General features: G+C 37.9%; 1 protein-coding gene across 2 annotated transcripts in view; it reads left to right on the top strand.

Annotated features, from left to right (window-relative positions):
- Positions 1-21,770, top strand: part of cdkal1 (CDK5 regulatory subunit associated protein 1-like 1) — a 491,565-nt gene that overhangs the window by 175,400 nt on the left and 294,395 nt on the right. For both annotated transcript variants that reach the window (XM_079836708.1, XM_079836709.1), the window contains exon 7: positions 5,598-5,718. In XM_079836708.1, the coding sequence (XP_079692834.1) occupies positions 5,598-5,718 (121 nt within the window). The remainder of the gene's footprint in view (positions 1-5,597; positions 5,719-21,770) is intronic.

The raw sequence follows: 21,770 nt of genomic DNA, 5'->3' as shown, positions 1-21,770 counted from the left end.
CCACTCACTTTTGGGGCCCCCAGAGATTGCATTTATTAGTAGAAATGTAATATAAATTCTAAATGTATAATCTACCAGAGTAAAAAAAAAAAAAAAAAAAAATAAGCGACAAAGAAGTAAACGTCTGGTCATCAAAACAGGCTACAGAGGGCAAAGAGAGAGAGAACACAGCCAGACAATTACCCAGTTCTTCGAAAAGAATAGATAGTCTGATAGACCTGAGTCTATTAGGTTACATTTTTCACCACTGAAAATAAAAATAATGTAATTTTTGGCTTTTGTAAATGTGACTTATATAATGCATTCAACGTCAAATAATAATAAAAAAAAAGAGTTAGCCACTTAAAGATTTCTATTGGTAGATATATTTCTCATGTCAGTCTGTGTGTCAAGTATTCGCAGTGTTTTGGTTCATTATTGTGCACGTGAGCCAGCAAGATGTTCAAGGAGATGGAGACAGAAAAGCGCATCCTGTTGTTTTCTTTAATTTTCAAAGGCATGACATTTTGTAGTAATTTTTAATGTACACAAATAAAATGACTTTAAACAACAGAGTATTAAGTTGTTTCCACTGCTGAGGGAAAAATCCACGTGATTGCGCCGGTGCCTAGCACGCACGTATATGTCAGTTCTAGCACTGCCAATTTGACATCGCAGCCTGTTCATTATCAAAATAAAATACAGTCAACCGTACATATACAAAGTTCGGCGGCCTTTATGTTCACAGCTGCTGAGTAGTAATTCCAGCACAACGCTTCAGTTAACAGTCATGAAGTGCAAGATGAGATGTGTAGCTAAACTAAACAGCTGTGTTTAACGAGCGACAGAAACAATCAGTTTGCAAACTGTATCAACCAATGCTCAGCTTTGGGAAGGGAAATATGCAGGTCAGGAAGGAGAAGGTGAGGGAGATGAGAAGCATGTATTGTGCTATTTAACATAAATATACATATAATTAAATAGCTGACAACGATTTTGGATCGCTATAGGTTGGCTTGTATGTTTGGTACGGTAGGGGTCCGGAGCCCAACCTCATATTCTTTCATAGGGCCCACAATTGCTAGCGGCGCCCCTGTTCCCGGGGGCAGGATTTATGTAAATTTCAGAGTTGGTAATGTCACTAACACTAGAGGAACCTTGTGTAGTCCCTACCAGCTGTTTGTTGTAGTCCTTAAAAAGCAATTTATTTAAAAGAAAATATTTCCTTTTGCTTTGAACTTTGCATCCTAACTTTGCAGATGTTGTTTATGCTCAAACAGCAACATTACACACTAACTAAAGTTTAAAAAGTGAAATCATAATCAACCACCCCTTTAAATGGATTGTTCTTCATGAAATGATGCTTGAATAACAAATTCAAATGTACAAATGCTATCCTGCCGCTGCACAATGACTGAAATATTTAGAGACATTTCAACATTATAATCAACACATGAACATGGTTAAAATAATTGTCTTGCACAGCAAGATTAATGTTCAATTTCAGCATTTAATGAATATATATTTATGCACAATAGTTATTTAATTTAAAATAGCACATGTAAATATAGAGTAAATAATATAATGCATTATGCTTCTTAGAGGATAAACATGTTAACATCAAACTTAAATGGAGTATCTAGTGTGCTTTAAGTGATGAAATTTGTCAGTTTGTCAAGTTATTACTGTGGTCTTCAGGTCATTCACGTATGCACTTCCATTTCAAATCAAGTCACCTTTATTTAAATAGCACTTTAACAATATAGATTGCTTCAAAGCAGCTTTGCAGTAATAAACAAAGAAGTAATGATCAATGATGCAAACAGAATTTGGCTGTAAATCAGCTCTAAAAAAAAACAATAGTGTCATTGTTCAACTGAAGTCAGTTCAGTGTTGATTCAGTTCAGTTCAATAACTGTGTAAAGTTACCTTATTGTACGGTGACCAGGAAGGGGACATGTTCGGTTTACTTAGTTGTGTTGTGAACACAACATATTAACTTGTGGGAATGTGATATGTCGTGGCCACAAGATATTAATTTGTGGGAACGTGATGATAAGTCGTTTCCACAATATCATTTTGTCGAGGTAATGACATCCTTATGTTGTGGCCTCGAGATCCTATGTTGAGGGAATGATATCTATTTCTCATGGACACAAATAAATGCGTTAACAACCTGGAGAGTTGCACAGACGCACACAGTGCTGCAGGAATCACAGTTCACTGATTAAGTGTGGAGAGTAAGGCGAGATGACTGACTAGCCTAGACAGAGGATTTGTTGCACCACAGAGCCTAAGCAAAAAATGTCTTAACTTGTAGAATGTGCGCTCAGCACCTCCTATACACTGAGTACATGCGATCGCAAATTTAAAAGTGAAAGTAAAACAAGTGTGAGGCAGTCAAATTAGACTACATACAATAGCCTGTCTTCCAATATCAAACCTATCTTAGGCTGGGCTGTGTAGTTGTAACCACCTCTGTTTGCACTTTGAATATTGAGTACTTTGGTTATGGTTGCACTTATTGTTTGCACTCACTAAGACTAAGAACACAGTGCTATTTATACTGTTTTTATTTCTATATTCAATTTGTGGAAAGTAGTTCAATTAGGAGTACACAGCCTAAATCAGAAGTTCTGGAAGCTCATAATTCATGTTCAGTAAGGTCTGAGGAGACTCGTGTGAAATCATACTGGGGAAGCCAGTTAGTTCAGTTTGTGGCAAAACCTTTTACAGTGATTGTATACAGTTGTCTTTCAATGCATATGATAATTCATACTCAGAAAGTAGAACTGAAATGACATTTCATTACAAGATAATTAAATCATTTCAAAATGCACCTGCAGACTATTTTTCCAGTAAATTTTGTCATTGAGGATTTCTTAATACTTTACAAAAATCTCGTCTTGTCTCATTCTCGTGAACCCAAGCTTGTGTCTCGTCTTGTCTCCTGAGCTAAGTGTCTCGTCACACCCCTACTAGACAGCATTCAATTTAAGTTTATCAATAAATATTAAAAGAATATGCCTTATAAAACAGCTTTATTTAGGCTATCACATCCAACAGTCTTTTAAATCAATTCACTGGACGTTTATTTTTATATTATTAATATTGGTTACTTTTTTATATTCATTGTGTATAGTTATGTGTGTTAAAGTGTATATTTTATAAATAATATAAATGCCTGATCATGCCAATAGAGTTTTGACTTTATGACTATTTCTGCAGACTACAACAGTAGCCCTTTCACCCCTTTATAGCCCCTGTGCCATTGACAGCACTCAAATGAAGTTTGAATATTGGTTGTTGTAATTATATACAGTGCTGCTTGAAAGTTTGTGAACCCCTTGCAGAATCTGTGAAAAAATTTGAATAATTTTAACAAAATAAGAGGGTTATTTTTTTTTTTTTAGTACGGTCCTAAATAAGATATTTTACATAAAAGATATTTACATATAGTGCACAAGACAAATAAATAGCTGAATTTATAAAAAAAAATTTTAACCCTTAATAATATCTGGATGATCCCGAGCTGTTTTTTTTTTGTTTTTTTTTTGTGATGTGATGGTTGTTCTTGAGTCACTTGTTTGTCGTAAGCAGTTAAACTGCCCAATGTTCTTCAGAAAAATCCTTCAGGTCCCAAAAATTATTCAGTTTTCCAGCATCTTTTGCATATTTGAACCCTTTCCAGCAGTGGCTGTATGATTTTGAGATACATCTTGTCACACTGAGGAAAATTGAGGGATTCAAAAACAAACATTCACTGATGCTCCAGAAGGAAACACGACAGTATTACAATATTACTTAAGACCAATACAAAGAAAGGATTTTTAGAAATCTTGGCCAACTGAAAAGTATGAACATGAAAAGTATGAGCATGTACAGCACTCAATACTTAATTGGGGCTCCTTTTGTCTGAATTACTGCAGCAATGCGGCGTGGCATGGAGTTGATCAGTCTGTGGCACTGCTCAGGTGTTATGAGAGCCCAGGTTGCTCTGATAGTGGCCTTCAGCTCTTCTGCATTGTTGGGTCTGGCATATCACATCTTCCTCTTCACAATACCCCATAGATTTTCTATTGAGTTAAGGTCAGGCGAGTTTGCTGGCCAATTGGTCCTTAAACCAGGTACTGGTTGCTTTGGCACTGAGTGCAGGTGCCAAGTCCTGTTGGAAAATGAAATCTGCATCTCCATAAAGTTGGTCAGCAGTAGGAAGCATGAAGTGCTCTAAAACTTCCTGGTATACGGCTGCGTTGACCTTGGGCCTCAGAAAACACAGTGGACCAACACCAGCAGATGACATGGCACCCCAAACCATCACTGACTGTGGAAACTCTACACTGGATCTCAAGCAATGTGGATTGTGTGCCTCTCCTCTCTTCCTCCAGACTCTGGGACCCTGATTTCCAAAGGAAATGCAAAATTTACTTTCATCATAGAACATAACTTTGGACCACTTTTTTTCCTTTTTGTCTTTAGCCCAGGCGAGACGCTTCTGACGCTGTCTGTTGTTCAAGAGTGGCTTGATACAAGGAATGTGACAGCTGAAACCCATGTCTTGCATACGTCTGTGCGTAGTGGTTCTTGAAGCACTGACTCCAGCTGCAGTCTACTCTTTGTGAATCTCCCCCACATTTTTGAATGGGTTTTGTTTCACAATCCTCTCCAGGGTGCGGTTATCCCTATTGCTTGTACACTTTTTTTCTACCACATCTTTTACTTCCCTTCGCCTCTCTATTAATGTGTTTGGACACAGAGCTCTCTGAACAGCCAGCCTTTTTTGCAATGACCTTTTGTGTCTTGCCCTCCTTGTGCAAGGTGTCAATTGTCGTCTTTTGGACAACTGTCAAGTCAGCAGTCTTCCCCATGATTGTGTAGCCTACAGAACTAGACTGAGAGAACATTTAAAGGCCTTTGCAGGTGTTTTGAGTTAATTAGCTGATTAGAGTGTGGCACCAGGTGTCTTCAATATTTAACCTTTTCACAATATTCTAATTTTCTGAGATACTGAATTTTGGATTTTCCTTAGTTGTCAGTTATAATCATCAAAATTAAAATTAATAAACATTTGAAATATATCAGTCTGTGTGTAATGAATGAATATAATGTACAAGTTTCACTTTTTGAATGGAATTAGTGAAATAAATAAACTTTTTGAGGATATTCTAATTATATGACCAGCACCTGTATATAATTCAGGTGGGCTACAGATTATTTTTATGGTATGCCAAAAAGTGTTTGTTTTTAAATGTGTGTGTGAACATCTGGAGGTTTCAGCTCAGGGTTTTTCATTGTTCTTTTACTCTAAACTATAATTAATCAGGATCATTCATGGCCACGTCTCATTATCTGCTTGGTCCACTCCTTTCTCTATCTATGTCCTTATGCCCTCGGCTCAGTTGGCATGCAACAGACACACGCTCTCATGACTTGAACAGCTATAGGCATTCTGGGGAAAGGACAGCTCGTGGCCTGCCTCCTGTGGCCTAAAGTTAATATGTGATTATGTTGGAACGGAACACAATCCTTTATTCTCTTTGGCATCAATCTGTATTCATGGCTTGCAGCATATTGGTTCTGTGCCATTCCTTGTGTGTGACGCTGTGTTTGTGTTCAAGGTCACTCTGTGCGTCTGCTGGGTCAGAAGAAGGAGAAAGGGAAACGTCTGGGAGGAGCACGGCTGGATTTGCCCAAGATCAGGAAGAACCCACTGATTGAAATCATTTCCATCAATACAGGGTAAGCTTTGTGCCGTACAAGCGTTCATGAGCAATTCAGTCATCAGAGGATTCTGTTTCCAGCTGAATGATCACATTGACGTAGTGTAATCATGACTTCCCTAAATCAGCCAAACCCTGATGGTCTTCTCTATCTGTGTGTGTGTGTGTGTGTGTGTGTGTGTGTGTTTGTACCTAATTAACCGTATATTTTTGGGACTAATTTGTACCTATAAGTGAGCTAAAACTCCAAAAAACACTTTCATTTGTAAAAAACTGTATATAATGAATTCCTTTTGATGTTCGGTGTAATGACAGTATGAAGCCATTAACACTTACTGCTGGATTATAGATGCATTGTTTAAGCTGTCCATGTTTCTTTCATTTAGGGTGTACTCACACTAGTACAGTTGCCTTGTACCATGCCCGAGTGCGATTGTCCGAGTGAATTTGATGTAGTCACAACTCTACTTGCATATTCCAAGGGGTTATAGGTCATATTGACACCAAAACATGCAAAGATGCATAGTTCTACTGTAATTCTGCCACAAATAGTGTGTCAAAGGCATCCAGATGGTACACTGTCATAACAACATTGCTTAGGGGTTTTCAGGATGCAGTGATCTTGATCTTGCGTGTGATGTTTGGCAGTGTGTTCACAGGGTACCCGCGGTTAAATGCTTAAAAAGTCTTAAATGTCTTAAATTTCAAAATCAAAATTTTAGGCCTTAAAAAGTAAAAAAATTATATTATACAGGTCTTAATTTTCCTACGTCCATATAACGCTACCTCTATTGCTCATTGAAATGCTCCCACAGCGCTTTAGAGTGTGTGTGTGTGTTTATTCCGGGGTGTTGTAGTTCTTTTATGGGGGTAAATTGATGCCAAAACCATTGGAAATGGACAGACTAAAAGTCAAATAGATATTACAACTTGTAAACACAAAACACAATCTACAAATCCGCAAACAAAGTCCTCATGATCCGCAAATGTAGAAACAAGATCTACAAATTCGATAAAAAGTACTCAAACAAACCCTTTGTGATCAACAAATATAAAGCATGATCTGCAAAAAGATAAAAAAATCCACAAATAAACACGTCCTGATTCACAAATACAAATCAGTGACTTGTACTTGAAAACCAGAATTTGAATGAATGTAAAGTGACTTGTTTGCAGGTGAAGATCATGTTCTTTTTGTAGATTGTCACATTTGTTTTCAGAATTCTGACACTATTGTTTCGCTGTTGTGACAAAATAAGGCCATAATAATTGAAAATGAAGAGATTATGAGTGAAAAATGCATGTTACAATTTGTAAACACAAAACAAGATCTACAAATAAATAAAAAATCTGCAAACAAACTCCTCATAATCTGAAAATGTAAAAAACAATCTGTCAATTGATTCCAAATCTGCAAACAAACTCCTCATGATCCGCAAATGTAAAACAAGATCTACAAATAGATACAAAAATCCACAAATAGACTCTTCATGACATACAAATATAAAATGCAATCTATAAATAGATTTAAAATCCGTAAACCAACTCTTTATGATTCACAAATTGAAATCAGTGACTTGTACTTGACAACCAGAATTTGAATGAATGCAAAGTGATTTGTCTGCGCATGAGGGTCGTTATTTGTTTGTAGATTGTGTTGCATTTGTTTTCAGAATTTTGGCACAACTGTTTCGCTGCTTTTCCCCATTAAATTTTTTTTTTGGGGATTAATGGAGTAATATAATTTAAATGGAGTTATATATATATATATATATATATATATACATACACACATATACATATACACTCACCTAAATGATTATGAGGAACACCCGTTCAATTTCTCATTAATGCAATTATCTAATCAACCAATCACATGGCAGTTGCTTCAATGTATTTAGGGGTGTGGTCCTGGTCAAGACAATCTCCTGAACTCCAAACTGAATGTCAGAATGGGAAAGAAAGGTGATTTAAGCAATTTTGAGCGTGGCATGGTTGTTGGTGCCAGACGGGCCGGTCTGAGTATTTCACAATCTGCTCAGTTACTGGGATTTTCACGCACAACCATTTCTAGGGTTTACAAAGAATGGTGTGAAAAGTGAAAAACATCCAGTATGCGGCAGTCCTGTGGGTGAAAATGCCTTGTTGATGCTAGAGGAAAGCAACTTTGACTGAAATAACCACTCTTTACAACCGAGGTATGCAGCAAAGCATTTGTGAAGCCACAACACGCACAACCTTGAGGCGGATGGGCTACAACAGCAGAAGACCCCACCGGGTACCACTCATCTCCACTACAAATAGGAAAAAGAGGCTACAATTTGCACGAGCTCACCAAAATTGGACAGGTGAAGACTGGGAAAATGTTGCCTGGTCTGATGAGTCTCGATTTCTTTTGAGACATTCAGATGGTAGTAGAGTCAGAATTTGCCGTAAACAGAATGAGAACATGGATCCATCATGCCTTGTTACCACTGTGCAGGCTGGTGGTGGTGGTGAAATGGTGTGGGGGATGTTTTCTTGGCACATTTTAGGCCCCTTAGTGCCAATTGGGCATTGTTTAAATGCCACGGCCTACCTGAGCATTGTTTCTGACCATGTCCATCCCTTTATGACCACCATGTACCCAATGTCTGATGGCTACTTCCAGCAGGATAATGCACCATGTCACAAAGCTCGAATCATTTCAAATTGGTTTCTTGAACATGACAATGAGTTCACTGAAATGGCCCCCACAGTCACCAGATTTGTTTTGCAAAACACCGTATAAGTATGGTGTTCCTAATAATCCTTTAGGTGAGTGTACATATACAGTGAGGAAAATAAGTATTTGAACACCCTGCTATTTTGCAAGTTCTCCCACTTAGAAATCATGGAGGTGTCTGAAATTGTCATCATAGGTGGATGTCCACTGTGAGAGACATAATTAAAAAAAAAAAAATCCAGAAATCACAATGTATGATTTTTTTAACTATTTATTTGTATGATACAGCTGCAAATAAGTATTTGAACACCTGAGAAAATCAATGTTAATATTTGGTACAGTAGCCTTTGTTTGCAATTACAGAGGTCAAACGTTTCCTGTAGTTTTTCACCAGGTTTTCACACACTGCAGGAGGGATTTTGGCCCACTCCTCCATACAGATATTCTCTACATCAGTCAGGTTTCTGGCCTGTCGCTGAGAAACACGGAGTTTGAGCTCCGACTGGCTAGGCAACGCCAGAACCTTGATATGCTTCTTACAGAGCCACTCCTTGGTTATCCTGGCTGTGTGCTTCGGGTCATTGTCATGTTGGAAGACCCAGCCTCGACCCATCTTCAATGCTCTAACTGAGTGAAGGAGGTTGTTCCCCAAAATCTCGCAATACATGGCCCCGGTCATCCTCTCCTTAATACAGTGCAGTTGTCCTGTCCCATATGCAGAAAAACACCCCCAAAGCATGATGCTACCACCCCCATGCTTCACAGTAGGGATGGTGTTCTTGGGATGGTACTCATCATTCTTCTTCCTCCAAACACGTTTAGAGGAATTATGACCAAAAAGTTCTATTTTGGTCTCATCTGACCACATGACTTTCTCCCATGACTCCTCTGGATCATCCAAATGGTCATTGGCAAACTTAAGACGGGCCTGGACATGTGCTGGTTTAAGCAGGGGAACCTTCCGTGCCATGCATGTCTTAGTGTATTACCAACAGTAACCATGGAAACGGTGGTCCCAGCTCTTTTCAGGGCATTGACCAGCTCCTCCCGTATAGTTATGGGCTGATTTCTCACTTTTCTTAGGATCATTGAGACCCCACGAGGTGAGATCTTGCATGGAGCCCCAGTCCGAGGGAGATTGACAGTCATGTTTAGCTTCTTCCATTTTCTAATGATTGCTCCAACGGTGGACCTTTTTTCACCAAGCTGCTTGACAATTTCCCCGTAGCCCTTTCCAGCCTTGTGGAGGTGTACAATTTTGTCTCTAGTGTCTTTGGACAGCTCTTTGGTCTTGGCCATGTTAGTAGTTGGATTCTTACTGATTGTATGGGGTGGACAGGTGTCTTTATGCAGCTAACGACCTCAAACAGGTGCATCTAATTTAGGATAATACATGGAGTGGAGGTGGACATTTTAAAGGCAGACTAACAGGTCTTTGAGGGTCAGAATTCTAGCTGATATACAGGTGTTCAAATACTTATTTGCAGCTGTATCATACATATAAATAGTTAAAAAATCATACATTGTGATTTCTGGATTTTTTAAATTTAGATTATGTCTCTCGAATTGGACATGCACCTACGATGACAATTTCAGACCCCTCCATGATTTCTAAGTAGGAGAACTTGCAAAATAGCAGGGTGTTCAAATACTTATTTTCCTCACTGTATATACAGTATAATAAAACATGTATTTGGTTTCAGTTTAAATTTTATAATGTTATTTTTGTTTATTTAATTTACCTTGAAAAGTGAACAGGACACATAAGATGCATAATATGTCAGAAGACATGGGGGTCTTCAGTAAGTTCAATAACACTTGTATCTTAATTTTAATGAATGTTTTATCAACCAAATTGCCCGGATTTAATAAATAATAAGCAAATAGCCTATAACAGACAATGACATGGAGGCGGCGGCGGCGCCGCGTGAACAACGGCTTAAATGAACAACTACTAGAAAAAAGAAAAAAAAAAACTTTAGTCAGGGGCAGCCCTAATTATTTATTTCATATAGACCTATATTTGATCCAGCATGTCACAAAGGGAGTTTTGGGTTGAGGGCGGGGTGCTGAGCGGAACGAGCTTTAGAAATGAACGGAATCTTTTTTAAATTTAGCCGCGTGAACAACGACTTAAATGAACAACTACTACTATTTATTTCAGATAGGCCTATATTATATCCAGCATGTCACAAAGGGCATTCTGGGTCGAGCGCGTGGTGCTGAGCGGAATGAGCTTCAGAAATTAACAGAATCTTCAGAAGGGCACTCTCCACTGGAGGAAATATTATAGGAAATATATAATTTTGTTACTGGGAAAAAATAATGTTAAAAGTCTGGGTCCACTGGGAATTTCACTTGGCCCACCCTGCATCTCAAAGCTGGAGCCGGGCCTGCACCAGAGAGGTTTAAGATGCTGAATCGACATACAGTAAGACAGCAATGTCACTATCCATGCGAATTGATGGTAATACAATTAAAACCAATATGCTTGACGACTGAAAATAGCTATTTTGTGTGTGGATATAAAGACACAAGTTTAAAATTCATAACAAATTTAATAACAAACTGGATAAAGCCATCAAGTTCTTAAAATAACTCCAGCACAGAGAAACAAACAAACAAAACACACACACAGCAGTTTGGCAGGTCTGGAAACAGATTGGGCCACCTCCGGTCCGGATTCTCCGATTCTGGGAAGTTTCAACGATAGTGCATAATGTTAACGTACTGGGGTGCGATAAAGTTATTCTTTAAATGTCAAGCAGCAACTCAGTCGATCGACCACTTACCTGACAACCCATCTTGTGAGCGTCGGTCGGTACGCCCCTCCCCAGCGCTGTGGCACCGGCAACGGTAAATGGCAGCTTTTTTGAAAAGGGCTTATTGAGGGGGCGTGACATCAGATTGGAGCAATACCCCTGATTGGCTGACTACACGTGTGGATCGTAGTCACACAACTCTGCGGAAAGATAGTGCCAAAAAGATCTGTAGACGTGTGCAGAGGGATCTGTGAATGCCCTGTAATCCGCAAACACCGATTCAACACTTGCATGCTGAGCTTTGCACAGAATGTGTAAGAATGTCTTTTTACAGTGATTTGAAAATACAAGTTAGGCTGTGTTTGTTTGCAAATTGTGAGTAGGGCATTTGTAGATTTTTTAATGGGGAAAAGCAGCGAAACAGTTGTGCCAAAATTCTGAAAAGAAATGCAACACAATCTACAAACAAATAATGACCCTCATGCACAGACAAATCACTTTGCATTCATTCAAATTCTGGTTGTCAAGTACAAGTCACTGATTTCTATTTGTGAATCATGAAGAGTTGGTTTGCGGATTTTAAATCTATTTGTAGATTGCATTTTATATTTGTATTTTTAATTTTGTATTTATATGTGTATTTATCGGTACTGACACACAGACCAATTTCAGACTGGCTGCGGATTCTGTGCTTGCAGCCTGTCACTTATTGCGTGAGTGTACCGAATGTGTTCTATTTCTAGGCTTATTGCCCTTGAACGATCAAATACACACATTATTATCCCTATTGGCAGTTATGTCATGTGTAAAAAAGTTTGGGACGTGTGTCAGTATTGGATCTGCGCATTACTGTAGGTCTTAAAGTGAAAGCAACCTTAATATAGCTTAGCCTATTCCGGCTCCTGTCTGTGTGTTAATGTTAATGGATTAGTTCACTTTAAAATCAAAATTTCCTGATAATTTACTCACCCCCATCTCATCCAAGATGTTCGTGTCTTTCTTTCTTCAGTCGAAAATAAATTATGTTTTTGAGGAAAACATTCCAGGATTATTTTTTTTTATCACACAATGGACCTCAATGGCAAACAAAATGTTGAAGGTCCAAATCAATGCAGTTTCAAAGGGCTTCAGAGGCTCTCCACGATCCCAGCTGAGGAATAGGGTCTTATCTAGCGAAACATCAATCATTTTCAAGAAAAAAGTGTGACCTTTCCGGCGTGATTACATAATCCCTGGCACGTCGCAGAGCAGTGCAAGATGAGCAATTTAGGTTAAAAAGTACATTCATTTTAAAACATTTTAGAAAATGTCTGATGGTTTTGCTAGATAAGATGGGATTGTGCAGAGCCTCTGAAGCCCTTTGAAACTGCATTGATTTGAACCTTCAACATTTTGGTTGCCATTGAAGTCCATTGTGTGGAGAAAAATCCTGAAATGTTTTCCTCAAAAAACTTAATTTATTTTCCACTGAAGAAAGAAAGACATGAACATAGTGGATGGCATTGGGGTGAGTAAATTATCAGGAAATGTTTATTTTGAAGTGAACTAATCCTTTAAACAAAAACAAAAAAAACAACAAAAAACAGCCTACTTAAACTTAAAGCACTGTTTGTATCTGTTTCTTTATGTTGTATTTGTCCTATTGTCATTTGTTTATACGTTCTTATTTTATTGCAAACCATTTACTTGATTACTTTGAACTTTTTACTTATATTAAGCAATTGCTTATTGCTTTGGTTAACTTTTAAGATTTTGGTCATATTTCCCACCCTAAGCGATCATGCTATTAAAGAACAATATTCATGCCTTTTTTTAAAATTTTTATTGTCATGTGTGACTTGTGCACCTAACATCATAATATGGTAAATGTGGCATCCTAATTATAAAAAAACCCCAAAACAAAACATGCAAATTTCTGGAAATGACCACCACAAAACATTTTGATCTAAAATAAATCACAAAAAAATAATATATAGTGAAATCCTGGTGGGATTGAGCTATGAAGAAGTGCAAGTTTATTAATACTTTGTTCAATTTGAATAAATTAATTTGCTTTGCAAGTATTTTTGTGATTCTGCATTTCCTTTGTACGTTTTTTTTTTTGATTAAGTGATATAGGTCTTACATTTAATTCGTAATGGTCTTAAAATGGTCTTTTAAAAGTCCTAAATTTTACTTGCTGAAACCTGCAGATACCCTGGTTCACATTGACCGTATGAGTTTTCCACTGCTGAACATGACCTTCAGTGAGCTGACAGCCAGACCGGAGCTTTCAACAACATAGACCATTTTGATGTATCCATCAGTTTCATATGGTTTGTGTCATTGATAGTTTCTTAATCATTGACATCCAGTGGTGTCAGTACTGCAGAAGAAACCTGAGTTTGCAGGCCTCCAGAGGTCCATCGCTCTTGGTTGTGTCTGCCGCTTATAATCTGCCTGTTTGTTCGACAGAATTTTACAAATTCCCCAGCTTAATTAGAAACTCATTGCTTAGTGCCACTTAGAAGCAAATTAGATGCAAATGGTAACACACCGAGACGCAGAGGAGAGTCATCCTGGGAGGAGAACATGCTGTTTGGGGACTTTGTGACTTTCGGCTGTGTTTTTTTTTTTTTTGTACAGTGAAGTTTGTACATTACTGAGGACTTTCTCCTGAGGATTTTCTAAACAAATACTGTCAGAGCAAAGTGTAGCTGCTAGTCGTGTGTTTGAGTTCGTTTATTGCAGGAAATTAATTATCTGTCTCATACATATTGTCTTAAAGAGCTCTAGCCCTTCATTATTAGCCTGATGTTAATTTAGGAGCAACCTCATATGATGAACCTGAGCTCTTCTCAAACAGCCTAACAGGGAACTAACAGAGATTTTTTTTTTTTATCCAAATAACATTCTTTTATCACTCACTCACTGCCATGTCATTCCAAACCCATAAGACTTTTGTTCATCAAATGAAGATTTCCCTTGAAAGTCTATACACCCAAAACTCTGACGCTTAAAAACGTTCATAGAGATTGTAAAATAAATCCATATGAATCGAGTGGTTTAGTCCAAGTCTTCTGAAGACAGGATTACTTTATATGATGATCTGATTTAATTTAGGCTTTTATTTACATATAAACATTGATCAGTGAACATGCATAGAGGACTCAAATTTGATAAGCGGAAGCTTAACTGTACTTGACATTCGAGAAAACCTCATTGGTTCTTGTGGAAGTTCAAACGTGTGGCATGACATGCAAAAATAAACCTTATTGGTTCTCAGACGTCAGACAATCATGCCTAGCTTCCATTTGTTCCATATTTAACCCTTTGATGTGTACAGTCACACCGGTATGATCAGTCCAGGCTGGTCTCTAGAATGTACAATCACACCGGTGTGATTAGAACGCTCGGTGCATCATACAAACTATATAAATTGACAGTGTTTTATTCATACCAGATACACATTGTGTAGGTATTAGGTGGCTATAAAACTTACTCTATACTTCTCCCACTTCACAGGCCACATGTGTTTCGGGAGAAGTGGATGAATTAACGTGTTGTAAATCTGACATATCCGATTCTCTGAATTGCGGTGCAAACATGGCGGCAACATGGCAAACATTCACCTTATTTCCCGGCTCACACTTTTCTCATCTTAATTTTACAAGTTGCAAGTTACAAAACACATGCACAGCGCTGACTGACTCTGATCATGATCACAAAAAAAATAAAAAAATAAAAAAAAATAAATAAATAAATATATATATATATACAGTGAGGAAAATAAGTATTTGAACAGCCTGCTATTTTGCATATTCTCCCACTTAGAAATCATGGAGGGGTCTGAAATTGTCATCGTAGATGCATGTCCACTGTGAGAGACATAATCTAAAAAATAAATAAATCCAGAAATCACAATATATGATTTTTTTTAACTATTTATTTGTATGATACAGCTGCAAATAAGTATTTGAACACCTGTCTATCAGCTAGAATTCTGACCCTCAAAGACCTGTTAGTCTGCCTTTTAAAATGTCCACCTCCACTCCATTTATTATCCTAAATTAGATGCACCTGTTTGAGGTTGTTAGCTGCATAAAGACACCTGTCCACCCCATACAATCAGTAAGAATCCAACTACTAACATGGCCAAGACCAAAGAGCTGTCCAAAGACACTAGAGACAAATTGTACACCTCCACAAGGCTGGAAAGGGCTACGGGGAAATTGTCAAGCAGCTTGGTGAAAAAAGTCCACTGTCGTTGCAATCATTAGAAAATGGAAGAAGCTAAACATGACTGTCAATCTCCCTCGGACTGGGGCTCCATGCAAGATCTCACCTCGTCGGGTCTCAATGATCCTAAGAAAGGTGAGAAATCAGCCCAGAACTACACGGGAGGAGCTGGTCAATGACCTGAAAAGAGCTGGGACCACCGTTTCCAAGGGGTGCTTTGGGGGTGTTTTTCTGCACATGGTACAGGGTGACTGCACTGTATTAAGGAGAGGATGACCGGGGCCATGTATTGCGAGATTTTGGGGAACAACCTCCTTCCCTCAGTTAGAGCATTGACGATGGGTCGAGGCTGGGTCTTCCAACATGACAATGACCCGAAGCGCACAGCCAGGATAACCAAGGAGTTGCTCTGTAAGAAGCATATCAAGGTTCTGGCGTTGCCTAGCCAGTCTCCAGACCTAAACCCAATAGAGAATCTTTGGAGGGAGCTCAAACTCCGTGTTTCTCAGCGACAGGCCAGAAACCTGACTGATCTAGAGAAGATCTGTGTGGAGCAGTGGGCCAAAATCCCTCCTGCAGTGTGTGCAAACCTGGTGAAAAACTACAGGAAACGTTTGACCTCTGTAATTGCAAACAAAGGCTACTGTACCAAACATTAACATTGATTTTCTCAGGTGTTCAAATACTTATTTGCAGCTGTATCATACAAATAAATAGTTAAAAATCATACATTGGGATTTTTTTTTTTAGATTACTCTCACAGTGGACATGCACCTACGATGACAATTTCAGATCCCTCCATGATTTCTAAGTGGGAGAACTTGCAAAATAGTAGGGTGTTCAAATACTTAGGGCTGGGCAAATTAACACGTTAACACGGGCGATTAATTTTTTCAGCTTAACGCATTAAAAATATTTAACTCAAATAACGCAGCGTCCGTTTTTATATCCATTTTTGCCTAGCGTTACATTATATGCTCACGCTCTTATTCATGTAAATGCTTCCAAGCGCGACAAGACACAAGAGAATGCGCTGTATGTACTGTTTGTGGCAGTGGAGCCTTCACAATCTGAGACTTCATTACAGTCATTTTGAGTGAAGGATGAATTGGTTTTCTATTATCTGTGATGCATGTTAGTTCATAGTGCATTAACCAAGGTTAACAGGTAACATAATAACAATGAACAATACTTCCAAAGGATTTATTAACCTTAGTTAATGTTACAAATGAAATCTTATTGTAAAGTGTTACCATTTCATATAAATCCAAACAGTCTGCTATTTTAGAAGGCGATTCACTTCATATAATAAAAAACTATTGCGCTTCTGCTTTCTTTCGGCAGCATGACGATACATGCTGTATCGTTGTTGTATGTTTCGTTAAGCTTTAAGCCATTCTTCCTTTGAAGGTCGAGCTGACTTTTGAATTTGGTGAAGGGTAGCTCCTCCTTTGCAACGAAGTAGGCCGTGTTCAATTTCAACATCATCTCTGCCTCATCTGCGCTCTGATTTACAGCCACTTGTCTTCTAAAAGAAACCGGCAGTGGCGTTGCTTTTTGATTTATTAACATGTTACGGCATACTCTATGCTTTAGGCTAAGATTGTGTTTAACTAGCGTATTGTGTTTAAATTGCGAAGTGCCTGCACTGTCTGCAAACTTTGTGTTCCCCGCAGTTCTTGGGTAGCGACTGCAACATTCGCAGTTCATGGAGTTAGTCTCCTTACAGTACCTCAACCAGCTGAATTCAGTCTTCCCGAAAATGGTGGGTTCGATTCCACACAAACTTCTGACTCTCAATCATCATCCGACTGTGATACTAGCCGCGTTTCCATTACCCTTCAAATTGCGGCAATTGAAATTTACTGGTCGTACATGTGCGACTGGGTGTAAAATTCAGTCGCACACTCTCAAATTTTGGTCGCAAAACGCTATGAAATTATTGTTGGGCAAATTAATTGTAATAGTATTAATTAGGACTGCACGATTTGGGGAAATTATCTAATTGCGATTATTCTGATTAAAATTGCAATTGCGATTTAAAATGCGATTATTATTATTTTTTTATTTTTACAAATGAAAAGTGTGTATATGACATTTTTGTGTTCATATATTAATTTGGCTTATAATAATGATTATGATTATTATTATTATTATTGCTTGATAAAAATAAGAAATTACTATTACAAAAACATTTTGATTATTAAAAATATAAAATAGCATTTAAGAATAAATATAACAGTATAATAATAATAATAAATATTATTATATTTTACTAGAAAACTTTTTACAAAATTATGGGTTACCTGTTAATATTAAGACAGCCTATGACTAAAAATCATTAGAAAGGTCTAAGGATTTATTGTAAAAAAATATATTATAAAAATCTGTGCTTTTTATCTGTGACATCAGTTTCTTAAATTCTTTGTCTTTAATATGAAATATGAGCCTCTTATGCATCCACTGTGGGGATTAAAACTCCTGTACATTGAAGAAAAAAGTATGGATTGTCAAACTTTTTGGTAGAATATAATAAGAAGAAATACTTCTAAATAAATGTATAATTCATACTGGAAGCCAGAGGGCGCCCTCGAGCAGAAACTCCACATTTGCCTCAGAAGTAATCGTTTGTTTGTTTTCAGGAAATCCCTTCCCTATGGGAAATCCCTAATGTGAAGCTAGCGCTGTAGGCTGAATAAAACGAAGATAGAAACGCTTTGACTGATTAATAATAAACATGAAGATAATACTTCTGCGACAAGATATGGTGTATTTGAGTTCTTCAAGCCTTCTCTGGTATTTTCATATTAATAAAGTGCTCATAATTCAGTGCTGATTGACGTTCTGTGATAAGAAGAACCCTAACCCTAACCCTAATCAGCTCGACTGACTATATGAAGTGAGTTAAAACGTGTTATTAAACGTATTTTGTTGGACAACTGGTTTATGAACACTTCAAACTGCTAATTTGTGAAGATGTTTGAAACGTGTTGCTTTTTCAAACACACGTTATAAGCGACTTGCAGTGCTTTCAGACGGAGCAGCGTTTACTCCTGATCACAGAGCCGCTCTTCAGTGACATACTGGCATTTATTTATTTGATAAAAATCGCAGCCTTTGCGCTTTCATAATTGCGCACAAGCCAAATCGCAATTGCGGTTCGATTTCGAATAATCGTGCAGCCCTAGTATTAATTGAATTATAAAAGTAGCCTAATAATAATCATCATCATTCAGATCATCGCAGAGGGGGCTTGAGAGTGCCAGGCCTGGTTTTACAGTGCGATTAGGTATTTGGTTGTGTTGTGAACTTTTGCAGCGCGTTTCTGTATTTGGTTGTGTTGTGAACTTTTGCAGCGCGTTTCTGTATTTGGTTGTGTTGTGAACTTTTGCAGCGCGTTTCTGTGTTTGGTTGTGTTTTGGACTTTCGCAGCGCATTTCTGTATATGGTTGTGTTGTGAACTTTTTGCAGCACGTTTTTGTAGTTGGTTGTGCTGTGATAGAAAAGACACAGAACCCATAGTTAGAAACTGGGTATTTAGGAAAATGTGTAAAACTTCTTTAAATAAATTGAATGTTTTTGTGGTTTTCATTTAACTCTCAGGCATACAAATGTAAATATTATAATGATTCATAAGAGTAGGCAAATATATATAGCATAACTACTGGATTTAGTGGGCCCCCTGGGAATTTTACTAAATTAAACCAATACATTGATATGAAATGCAACCTAAGCAATGTCTGATTTACTTGTAAAGCAAGCAGATTTACAGGATTAAACAGAGGGGGAAAAGTGTCATTGTCATCTTTTATTTATATTGAACTTTATACAATACTGATTGTTCCAAAGCAGCTTTATAGTGATTAACAGGAAAGTAATGATCAATAATGCAAGCAGAGTTCAATCCTGCTGTAAAGCAGCTCTAAAAAACAACAGTGACATTGTTCAGAAGCTGAAAGCTAAAAGCAAAAAGATGCAATTTATATAAATATCAAACTTTGTCATTATTTTACCATTTAGCTTCTCAAGTGAATCAATCAAATCTGTGAACTGGTTCTTTTCAATGAACTCACTAAACATAAATGTCTGTAAGATTTTTCAATGTTTGTGAAAGAATTCTCTAATTTTCACCATGCTCACTGCATTTATTTGTTCAAATATACAGTAATTGTGTAAAATATTGCAATTTAAAATAAAAATGTTCTATTGTAATCATGCGGCAACCTCCCCCAGTTTCTCCTGAAGCCAATACGGAAGTGACTTAGACTGCAATTCATTGACTGACCGCTAGAGACAGGCTCCAAAAGGGAACAGAATCTCATTGAGCCCCATGTTAAAATGCCCAACTTTACAGCAGAAAAAAACATGTTTACAGCCTGGTACAAATTGTGGTTTTGGTCTACAGGTGCTGGTCATATAATTAGAATATCATCAAAAGTTGATTTATTTCACTAATTCCATTTAAAAAGTGAAACTTGTATATTATATTCAATCATTACACACAGACTGATATATTTTAAATGTTTATTTATTTTAATTTTGATTATTATAACTGACAACTAAGGAAAATCCCAAATTCAGTATCTCATAAAATTAGAATATTACTTAAGACCAATACAAAGAAAGGATTTTTAGAAATCTTGGCCAACTGAAAAGTATGAACATGAAAAGTATGAACTTGTACAGCACTCAATACTTAATTAGGGCTCCTTTTGCCTGAATTACTGCAGCAATGTGGCGTGGCATGGAGTCGATCAGTCTGTGCCACTGCTCGGGTGTTATGAGAGCCCAGGTTGCTCTGATAGTGGCCTTCAGCTCTTCTGCATTATTGGGTCTGGCATATCACATCTTCCTCTTCACAATACCCTATAGATTTTCTATTGAGTTAAGGTCAGGCGAGTTTGCTGGCCAATTGGTCCTTAAACCAGGTACTGGTTGCTATGGCACTGAGTGCAGGTGCCAAGTCCTGTTGGAAAATGAAATCTGCATCTCCATAAAGTTGGTCAGCAGTAGGAAGCATGAAGTGCTCTAAAACTTCCTGGTATACGGCTGCGTTGACCTTGGGCCTCAGAAAACACAGTGGACCAACACCAGCAGATGACATGTCACCCCAAACCATCACTGACAGTGGAAACTCTACACTGGATCTCAAGCAATGTGGATTGTGTGCCTCTCCTCTCTTCCTCGAGACTCTGGGACCCTGATTTCCAAAGGAAATGCAAAATTTACTTTCATCAGAGAACATAACTTTGGACCACTTTTTTTCCTTTTTGTCTTTAGCCCAGGCGAGATGTTTCTGACGCTGTCTGTTGTTCAAGAGTGGCTTGACACAAGGAATGTGACAGCTGAAACCCATGTCTTGCATACGTCTGTGCGTAGTGGTTCTTGAAGCACTGACTCCAGCTGCAGTCTACTCTTTGTGAATCTCCCCCACATTTTTGAATGGGTTTTGTTTCACAATCCTCTCCAGGGTGCGGTTATCCCTATTGCTTGTACGCTTTTTTCTACCACATCTTTTCCTTCCCTTCGCCTCTCTATTAATGTGTTTGGACACAGAGCTCTCTGAACAGCCAGCCTTTTTTGCAATGACCTTTTGTGTCTTGCCCTCCTTGTGCAAGGTGTCAATTGTTGTCTTTTGGACAACTGTCAAGTCAGCAGTCTTCCCCATGATTGTGTAGCCTACAGAACTAGACTGAGAGACCATTTAAAGGCCTTTGCAGGTGTTTTGAGTTAATTAGCTGATTAGAATGTGGCACCAAGTGTCTTCAATATTGAACCTTTTCACAATATTCAAATTTTCTGAGATGCTGAATTTGGGATTTTCCTTAGTTGTCTGTTATAATCATCAAAATTAAAAGAAATAAACTTTTGAAATATATCAGTCTGTCTGTAATGAATGAATATATAATATACAAGTTTCACTTTTTGAATGGAATTAGAGAAATAAATCAACTTTTTGACGATATTCTAATTAAATGACCAGCACCTGTATATATCTAATTTTGCCCTTCATGATAACATTGAGGGGGTTGAATTTTTTTATAACTCATTCGTTTACATTATATAAAGCCGTAAAGTTCTGCATAATTAAGGGTGTGGCCACCTTGAGTGACAGGTGGATAGCTGTCTGTTAGCCATCACGTCTCTTCAGCTCCACCCACGTCCTGCCTTTTTGCCCATTTTCTGTTATCCGGGAGTGACGCGTGATGGCGCACTGCCAAGATGGCAACGGCCAGCTCGACCCTACTTTACGCTTCAAAATTGCTCTTCAGAATCCTATGGGCGACGTCACGGACACTACGTCCATATTTTTTTTTACAGACTATGATTGTAATACGTTTTAAAATGTCAAGTTTTGGAAAGTTTAATCTTCACTGATTATATAAA

Source organism: Gobio gobio, assembly GCF_949357685.1.
Source record: "Gobio gobio genome assembly, chromosome: 15".
NCBI lineage: Eukaryota > Metazoa > Chordata > Actinopteri > Cypriniformes > Gobionidae > Gobio > Gobio gobio.
The sequence above is the reverse complement of the archived record's forward strand: the minus strand, read 5'-3'. Positions and strand labels throughout refer to the sequence as shown.